Below are 10,077 nucleotides of genomic sequence, written 5' to 3' on the forward strand. Positions count from 1 at the left end.
AGAATCGAGTTAAAACTTTGAGGGATGTTGAGCTACAGCTTTGGTAGAGGCTTCAAGAGCGGTGTTTGATGTCGCTTTTGAACGATTTTTGGTTTAATTGGTTCAGATGTACAGTCCAATTAGCTTTTGCCTTGGGCTATCGTTTTGATCGCCTTGGACCGTAGGAGCCTTAGTTGTTTTTGTGTAATGAGCTTCCTATGGTGTGGAAAAGTGACTCAAAATCATACTTGGTTCAGCAATTTGGACTATTAACTGTGGTTCTAGTGTTTCCTCTCGAGGATTTTACCTCTAATTTCACCATAGGATTTGCGTGTCCCCGACGCACAAGATTATCGCACTTCCGCACGATAACCGACACGTTCGCCTCTTCGACCTCTCTGGGGTACGATTGGCAAGGCTTCCAAGAAGTAATCGACAGGTAAGGCCTTTTGTTCCCTTTAACCACCTTTGTGCTTGCATCGCACCATGTCTGTCCTTGGCCCTCCCCTGCCTGAGACTCTTTGACACCACTTTCTCACCATATCCTTTCAATTTCTATCCTGACCTCCCTCCCCCCTTTCACTGATGTCATTTTCATTTTTGTCACAATCTTGCTCTTTAAAAAAAAAAGACATTTGTGGTGGTAAATGGTTCACTGTGGTTGCCATGGATAAATTGCAGACGTGATGACGTGGTTTGGCAGGCGATGATGAGGTCCGGGTGTGTGCGTGGCAGGGTCACCGGCGCATGGTGTGCAGCACAGTGTGGAGTGAGGAGAACGGTGCCTGTAACCTGTTCACCTGCGGCTTTGATCGACAAGCTCTGGGTTGGAATATCAACACCACAGCATTGATGCAGGAGAAGAAAGTGCAATGATTTCATAGGCGGGCTTCTCTCTCTCTCTCTCTCTCTCTCTCTCTCTCTCTCTCTCTCTCTCTCTCTCTCTCTCTCTCTCTCTCTCTCTGTCTCTGTCTCTGTCTCTGTCTCTGTCTCTGTCTCTGTCTCTGTCTCTGTCTCTGTCTCTGTCTCTGTCTCTGTCTCTGTCTCTGTCTCTGTCTCTGTCCCTGTCTCTCTCTCTCTCCCTGTCTCTCTCTCTCTCTCCCTGTTTCTCTCTCTCTCCCTGTTTCTCTCTCTCTCCCTGTCTCTCTCTCTCTCTCCCTGTCTCTCTCTCTCTCTCTCTCTCTCTCTCTCTCTCTCTCTCTCTCTCTCTCTCTCTCTCTCTCTCTCTCTCTCTCTCTCTCTCTCTCTCTCTCTCTCTCTCTCTCTCTCTCTCTCTCTCTCTCTCTCTCTCTCTCTCTCTCTCTCTCTCTCTCTCTCTATCTCTATCTCTATCTCTATCTCTATCTCTATCTCTCGATATGTCTCTATCTGTCGCTCTCTCTCGCTCTCTCCCTCCCCACAGGTCCCAGCCCCATCCCACCCACTTCACCCTCCACTGCTCTCTTCCTCATATATTTTTACTTCCATCGCTTTAGCTTTTTCATCTCCGATGCTTCTTTGGCCAAACAAATGGAATGTTCAAGTTTGTCTCGTTGTATCAGCTTAACATTGGTAAACGACATGGGAAGGGGCTAAAAGGGCAACTTGTTGACTTTTGTAACTTCTGGTCTTTTCTACGACTTCCTCTCTTTTCCGACAACTTGCATTATCTTCTTACCCCTGGTTATTTGCCGCTGTCTTGTTTATTTTCTCCTCGTTCTTTTTTATTTATTTTTACTTATTTTTACTTTCACTGTTCTTTTGTACCACCCCCAATGCTACCACCTCCCATTTTCCTTCTTTCATTCCACTTCTTTCTCTCTTCTTGTTATTTCCCGATCAAGGACTTTAGCTCGAAGAACAATCTCCACCCACCCTTCGTGTGGGCCACCACCTTTGTTTTGGTTCAAATTAAGCCACAACCGCCATTTGGCTGGATCACCACGAGCCATAAGCTTGTTATGGGTGACGCTATTGCGTTTTGAAGATGGCATGTTTTTATCTTCTCATGCTTTAAACACACACAGCTGCCAGCCACAAGACGGTGCCGTCTGCACGCATGCATTCCCCACATACATTAAATTGCTTGTTACTGACCCGTCAGACATATTATTAATGCTACTCACTGCTACTCACCACTGTGACATGGACTGGCTCTGAAAGTTAAAAGGATGGCCCTTTGCTTGCATCATACACCCACTATTTATAGTTCAATAATATTTGATGGTTGTTTGCGATCCTCCGCGATTCAACTTTTGTAGCTCAGTGAAACGACAGTCATTTTGTGTGCATTGAAAGAAAGCATGTTTAATACATTTAATCTCGAGTACAATGTCAAACACATTTTGCTGCTTTGTCAGTATTAAACCGCTTGTAACATCTTTGCAGTCATTTTTTTTTTCTTTTTGGTTCAGAGCTGTGTGGACAGCCATAAGCAAAAAGCGCTGCGTGTATAAATAAATAAAAACCTAGTGAAGCCAGGTGTGTGCACTTCATCCCTCTGTGGTTATCTCATGCAGAGAGGGTGGTGGCTGCACCCGAGTGCAGCAGTTTGGTGTTGATGGCAGAGCTGCATTTCAAAAGACCGAGCACTTTGCACACGGTGATTGTTGAACGGTGAGCGGCACGTGATGGTGCCTTGTGTGGTCGAAGCATTGTGGTTAAACTGTTCTCTGTTAACAAAAACCTTGATGGAAAACGAAGTTTGGTCTCACCGTCTGCATGTTGTAGTCAGGTGATAACGCTCCCGCCACCTACTTCATGGATGCGTGAAAGCGCACAATATTATGCTCGCAAGTCCCAGATGAAGCCCACTCGGTGGTTGAAACATCCGACCCGAACATTGCTTGCTTGGCCAGCAACATGTGTCTGTACTCTCGGTTTCCAATACACCTCTATTAAAGCATTCCAGATGTCTGCAAAAGCAGCAGCAACTACAACCACTTTTAAACTAATCTCACTGTCTGAGCCAAAAGCTTTCAGAGGGCAATCTTTCAAAGCACTCTGAAAGGGATGATTGGGCAATTCGGAGGCTGAGCTGTTGAATTTTTTTTTTTTTTAAGGACAAATTTGATCCATTGAAACGTTCCGCGCACACACCCAAAGCCCTGTGTTTACACTAATTGTATAAGCACAAAATTGAGCACGGCAGGCACCGAACACTCAAGGGCCATTGTCCGAAATGTACAGCAAAGCTGTTCTGACGCTTGAAAGCCCATTGTATTTTGTACACAAAAGGAATAATTGTACAGAAGGCCATAGCATATGTTTACATGAAACTACGATACTTTTAATGCTAATAAGATAGATGAAATCGTTCTATACCATAAATAATCATCATTACTACTACAGGTCGCTTACTAGTTAAAGAACAGCCTTGACTTGCCGGTGCACGATGGGCACGAGGCTTCCACATCGAGTCCCACCCCCGAGTACAAGTGAATGCATATATAAATACATGACGAATTAATACATAGAACCGAAAAGCTGATTGACAAAAGAAAAATCGTTCAGCTAAAGTAGAACCCGGATGTGAGGTTGCCACGAACAGTGCAGTTTTAACAATTATACACTGACAAAGAACTTTAAGCCTTATAAATGGGGCAGCGAGCTGACTGCTTACTGCACAGGGAATAGACGTATGAAAATATCTTTTGTACACTTAAAAGGGATGCTTATATTACAATATCTGCACAGAGGATTGTGCACTTAGTTGGGTTTTGCCGGTCAATTAAAATTGGTATTGTGGGCGCGGGTGTCCAACACTCCCTGCTTTGTGAAAGGGTTCGTTGGTGGAAGGAGATGAGGCAGATCACGTGCTGACGCTGAACTGGTCTTGCTCAATGGGCTTCTTGACCCAATTCCCGAGGCTGGCCTTGTGGAAGGCGACGTTGAGCTGCTGCTTGGCTGCTTGATAATCCTCAGCTGCTTGCTTGAAATGGCTGTACAAGGTGGGCCGAGACACCATCTTGGTTGTACGCAGTGGCAGCTGCACAGGAGAGGTGGAGAAACGTGGGACCAGTGATTAGAAATAAATCATGCTCTTGTCATTGATCTCGTTCCAACAAACGCTTTCTTTCCAGCGCAGAGGTAAACTTTGAAAGTAGGATGTAAATTGTGGAGGATGTGCACCACCACCACCACCACCACTACTACTTTAATGGACCAAATTGTTCCCACCTTCTTGAGGGGTCAGCCAGTGAACGTTGTTCGCCCAAGTTTTTCACAAACTGGCTGGTCAGGCCTGATGGTTGAATGAAAGTGATTCTGGTTGGAGTTTCTAATTTTGTTTAGGGTGCCAGAGATAGCTTGCCTACTCTTCACGAAAGACATCATAAGATCTTCACATCCACCAATGACTCGTGCTGGCAGACAGGTCCTCCGGCTTAATATCCATCCGAAGGATGGCACACACATTGATGCCTCACCCTGCATGTGAAACACAAAGGTGGCAGTTGATTGCTGGGTCGTGATTCAAAGCCAGACGAGACAGCTCAGAGACGAGTGCACGTACCTCTAATCGATTTTCGTAGGTGGTGTGCACTGCCCAGTTAAATCTCAATATTTTTCTTCCAAAATCGGATTTTGGTGAAACATGTTCTGCAAGAGCTGCAAAAATTCCATTGTTTTTTGCTTGAATGCAGATCCTGTGACTTGTTGAACTATGGATACATGTACTGCAAGTGGTGGAAGAGTGGCCATTTTTCCGAGTGCAGTTGCAGCTGTGGTTCAAGGAGGATGTTGACGTGACCGAGACTACGACGAAAGTTGGAGATTTCTGCCAATCGAGCGCACATGTTGGGAGGAAAGGTTCACAGGTAAGCAAGTCTTACAAGAAACGATGAAAGGTGTTGCCAGGCAATTGTGGAGAGTTTCCTATCGCATGCACACAAATCGGATTTTCTTCCTCCCGAATGGGTTGACCCATCGATACTGAGGTTAATGACTGCATTCTATAGGACAATTAGCTCAACGTAGGAGAGGTCAGTGCCATAATCACAAATTGTGTAATTTTTATGAACTTGGGGTGTATTTCAAACTCTTTCAAATAAAGGCGTTCATCTGGAAGAACCACCTGCAATGTGCAACACTGAACGTCACGTGCACTTGTGTAATCGCCTGAGGAATCGCTTGTGATTCGTGCAAACGAATCGCTCTGGCATGTCGTCTATTTTGAAGAAAATGTCAGAAAGCTGAGTTAGTTTGATATTGTAAAGGTCATGCTGCTTTTACTACAGCATGGTAAATGAGAAGTTGAACTCCACACTGTAAAAACCTTTTTGTCCACTGACCACAAGGCCAATTCACTTGGCTTGTCAGATATTGAAACGGCAATATGTCTTGCGATGACCAATCGACAGAAAATACTTCACTGTGAACCACAAGCGGGAGTGAAGGGTTCGTAGTTTTTCAAAACAAATTTCAAGTCAATCGGATGAAAAATCACTTGGTGTAATGGACTCAATAATTGATTATTGAAGAATGGCGTCGTTGGGCCAAGTGGCTGACCATGTGTACATCTCTGCCCGCGTCTCAGTAGCTGGGTGTCTGACTACAGTCACCCTTTTGCAGGAAGAATCCAGAAGCGTTTGGGAAGATCAACAAAGTGCTGAATCCATCAGGACTATGGCAGTTACTAAGCATGAGATTTGTACAATATGTTCTCCATGAGAAATTGAAAGAGTAGTCTCTCAAAGCAGTACCTTATGCTGTTTCATTTAAGGTGACCATTTTACCATCTTGTTCACACAAAGTTTTGCGAGAATCCGAGTGCCATTCACCGCCACAATCACGAAGGTCAAGCTTGTTCCTAAGGCAAGCCCAAAGGGTTTTCATTCCATTTCGCTAATGATGTTCGTGCCAGGGTGTGAATGCCACATCATTACCCACCTTGCTGTAAAGGCGCAGCCAGCGGCAGAAGAATGTGTTCTTTGAGAGTCGGGAAGACCGACCGGCCTCGTCCTTCCCCGTCATGGCATTTATGACCTCCAGGTTGTTGTCGCCCACTACCCAGTTCACACTAAAGTTTGGGGCCTTGCCTGGCTGCCGAGACTCTGCATTGCTGATACCTGTGGTCAACACAATTTGGAAGGGCATCAACGTGCTGAATTCAAACTCATGGGCCATCTGCACCTCCACCCCACCCCCTTTCCTGGTGTTACCCTCTACACTGTGCACAGTCAATTTAAATGATTGTCACACAGAAGTGGCATGAAGTAGTAGATTTACGACTTTAACTGCTTTTTCTTTTATAGTGACGTGTTCATTCTTTAACCACATTGTTAATGTTTATATCGTGTAAAGAAGGGCACTCAGTTGAGCGAATACCTCCACCAGGCTGTGCAATATATCATTTTAGCCCTATCACTCAATGGTGAAAATTTTATTTCAAAAAGGCTCGGATCCAGATCCAAATTTGAATCTTACAAAAATCGAATCAATTCTTGCTTGTTACATACCCAACCTGCCCACCAAGTTTCGTCCGAATCCATCCATAGCTTTTTGAAATATCATGCTCCATATCATTTTAGCCCTCTCACTCAATGGTGAAAAACCACTGAAGAAATTCTCAGATCCAAATCCAGATTCGAGTCGTCACCAAAATCTACACATACCGAATCATTTCGTCCTTGTCACATCCCCAAACTCTCCACCAAATTTCGTCTAAATCCGTCCACAACTTTTTGAGATATTTTGTTCACAAACAAACACGACAAAAACGTCGTGCAGAGCACGATACTTGCAAAATCCACCACCCTCTCCAAAGGTTGCCATGGACACATTAAATTGCCCATTTCATTAAGATTAAAATTGACAAAGCTCAGGTCAATCAGATGAAAATTGATTAGTTTTCACATTGAAATTGATGGTTTTACAAGTTTGACCTTTGACCATTTGACCTAAAAAAATAGTTGCTTTCCCAATTCAGTAATGCACTATGAAATTGCTGTTTAATTATCAAGTCAATCGGATGAAGATTGACGATTTTTTTCAGATAAAAATGGATTTTAGAAGTTTGATCTTGAGTTGACCGATGACCTTTTGACCTCAGAGTTGGTTTCCCAATTCAGTTACACATTATGCAAATCTTGTTCAAATTTCAAATTATATATATATATATATATATATATATATATATATATATATATATATATATATATATAATATATATACATATATTATATATACATATATTATATATATATATATATATATATATATTATATATATTATATATATATATATATATATATATATATATATAGATACATTATATATTTATATATATATATATATATATATATATATATATATATATATATATATATATATATATATATATACACATATATATATATATATAAAGATACATACATATATATATATATATATATATATATATATATATATATATATATATATATATATATATATATATATATATATATATATATATATATATATATATATATATATATATATATATATATATATATATATATATATATATATATATATATATATTATATATATTATATATATTATATATTATATATTTATATATATATATATTATATATATATATATATATATATATATATATATATATATATATATATATATATATATATATATTATATATTTATATATATATATATATATATTATATATATATATATATTATATATTTATATATATATTATATATTTATATATATATATATATATATATTAGAAAATATATATATATATATATATATATATATATATATATATATATATATATATATATATATATTAATATAAATATAAATATATATATATATATATTAATATAAATATAATATATATATATATATATATTAATATAAATATAATATATATATAATATATAAATATAATATATATATTACATATGTGTCCTCATATGTGTCCAGATATGTGTCCAGGCCACGCGCGACTTCATCCTTCACCCCACAGTCATCATGAATGTTCGCATACGCGTAAGTCGTCACATTTCGAAGTCGTCACTTTTTCTCGGTCCCGATGGTGACGACTTACGCCGAGTCTACTGTATATATATATATATATATATATATATATATATATATATATATATATATATATATATATATATATATATATATATATATATATATATATATATTATTATATTATATTATATTATATTATATTATATTATATTATATATATTATATTATATATATTATATTATATATATTATATTATATATATTATATTATATATATTATATTATATATATATATATATTATATTATATATATTATATTATATATATATATTATATTATATATATTATATTATATTATATTATATATAATATATATATAATATATTATATATATTATATTATATATATTATATTATATATAATATATATATATAATATATTATATATATATAATATATAATATATTATATACAGTAAGTCCTCGCTAACCGGAAGTTCGCATATCGTAGTTTCGATTTTTCGTAATTTAGTTTTAATGACCAATTTTTCAATTATCGCAAACATTTTATGCCTATCATAATGTCATTGCAAGGAAAAACGCAAAAAAAAGTTTCAAACTGCCTGCAAAAAAAACAATCACACAGGATGCACATCACATAAACACACTTTCACTTTACTGCGCATGTACTGTATGCTGTACTGTACGTATTCTCCTCACGCTCGCCTGCATACCTTCCAGTATGAATCCCAAGCGACCCGCAAGTCTTTTGCCGAGCACACCTCGTTTCAAGAGACAACGAAAGGCTGTCACATTGAAGGTGAAATTGGATATAATTAAAAGACATGAACGAGGTGAAGGGACAACGGAAATCGGCCGCGCGCATGCAATCGCTGCATCGACTGTACATTCGATCGTTCAAAGATAAAGAAAATATCACAGATTGCGACCAGTTCGAGTGCAACGACACTAACGAGAATGAGAGATGGTGCCATGAACAACATGAAGCGTTTATTATGTGTGTGGATAGAAGATCAAACTAAACGTCGCATGCCTTTATCTCTTGCTGTGATACAAGAAAAAGCGCGTCGTTTGTTAGGGCATTGACCCACGATTACGTGATCAATTACTTCTCCAATCATGTTGAGAAGTATCTCCAAGGAGAACAACATTGACAACAAATCTTTGCTGCTTGTAGACAATACTCCTGCCCATCCTCAGCAAATGGAAGACTGGTGTGAAAACGTGCAGGTAGTATTTTTACCACCAAATACTACCTCACTTTTACAGCCTATGGATCAGGGAGTTATTGCTGCTTTTAAAGCCTATTATGTTAAGCATACCATGCTGCAGCTTATCAAAAAACTGATAAGGACAAGCTATCAATCAAGGAGTTTTGGCGAACATACAACATAAAAATGGCTTTGGAAAACATTGAGGATTCATGGGCGGAGGCGAGTGCCTCCACAATGAACGCTGTGTGAAAGAAAGTGTGGCCCGAGTGTGTCCACAATTTCACGGGGTTTGCTGATGTTCCGTCGATTACAAGTCAAATTGTAGACCTGGCACAGGAGGTTGGTTTGAAGAGGTTGACGAAGAGGACGTGGATGACTTACTGGAGTCTCATGCAGAACCCTTAAGCAATGAAGATCTTATGGAGTTGGAACAGCAGTGGGCTCTTGAGGAAGAAGAAGATGCTGTGACACCTTCATCCGAGCATCTCACCATGAAAAACCTCAGCCAAATCCTCAGCTCGTTTGAAAGTGCCACAGAATTTGTTATCGAGCAAGATCCAAATCTTGAAAGGAGCACTGATTTTAGCTGTGTTGTTTATGATGCCCTTTGTTGCTACAAGGAACGTTATGCAGCAAAGAAAAAGAAAGCCATCCAGCCCACTCTCCATGCATTTTTCAAGCCAAAAGATGCAGCACCAACTCCATCCACCATCCAGGATGCTCCTTCAACCAGCTGCCAAGAGACCGTTCCTGCTGGTGAAGAAAGTGACAGCACAGTGTCAAGTGAAGAGGGGGACGATTCTGCCACTCCGCAAGTGTGACTTGTCCACCGCAATCAACTCCGTTCCTCCAGCCTCGGGGTAAGTCTCCACAACTCGAGGAGTGTGTTTTGTT

The 10,077-nt window shown here is 39.1% G+C and overlaps 2 protein-coding genes across 6 annotated transcripts in view; one reads left to right on the forward strand and one right to left on the reverse strand.

The window, feature by feature from the left end:
- WDR37 (WD repeat domain 37) overlaps positions 1 to 2,339 on the forward strand; it is a 201,670-nt gene extending 199,331 nt beyond the window's left edge. For all 5 annotated transcript variants that reach the window (XM_085874265.1, XM_085874264.1, XM_085874266.1 and 2 more), the window contains 2 exons: positions 304 to 418; positions 715 to 2,339. In XM_085874265.1, the coding sequence (XP_085730391.1) occupies positions 304 to 418; positions 715 to 855 (256 nt within the window). In that variant the 3' untranslated portion in view covers positions 856 to 2,339. The remainder of the gene's footprint in view (positions 1 to 303; positions 419 to 714) is intronic.
- The window catches only part of LOC147030331 (double-stranded RNA-specific editase 1-like), a 67,193-nt gene continuing 59,354 nt past the window's right edge, over positions 2,239 to 10,077 (reverse strand). Inside the window, exons 2-3 of the mRNA XM_085874272.1 lie at positions 5,848 to 6,026; positions 2,239 to 3,946 (exon numbers count right to left, since the gene is read on the reverse strand). Coding sequence (XP_085730398.1) covers positions 3,770 to 3,946; positions 5,848 to 5,931 — 261 coding nt within the window. The 5' untranslated portion in view covers positions 5,932 to 6,026 and the 3' untranslated portion in view covers positions 2,239 to 3,769. The remainder of the gene's footprint in view (positions 3,947 to 5,847; positions 6,027 to 10,077) is intronic.

Source organism: Eptatretus burgeri, chromosome 3 (assembly GCF_056783735.1).
Source record: "Eptatretus burgeri isolate ZD-2024b chromosome 3, Ebu_testis_v1, whole genome shotgun sequence".
Lineage (NCBI taxonomy): Eukaryota > Metazoa > Chordata > Myxini > Myxiniformes > Myxinidae > Eptatretus > Eptatretus burgeri.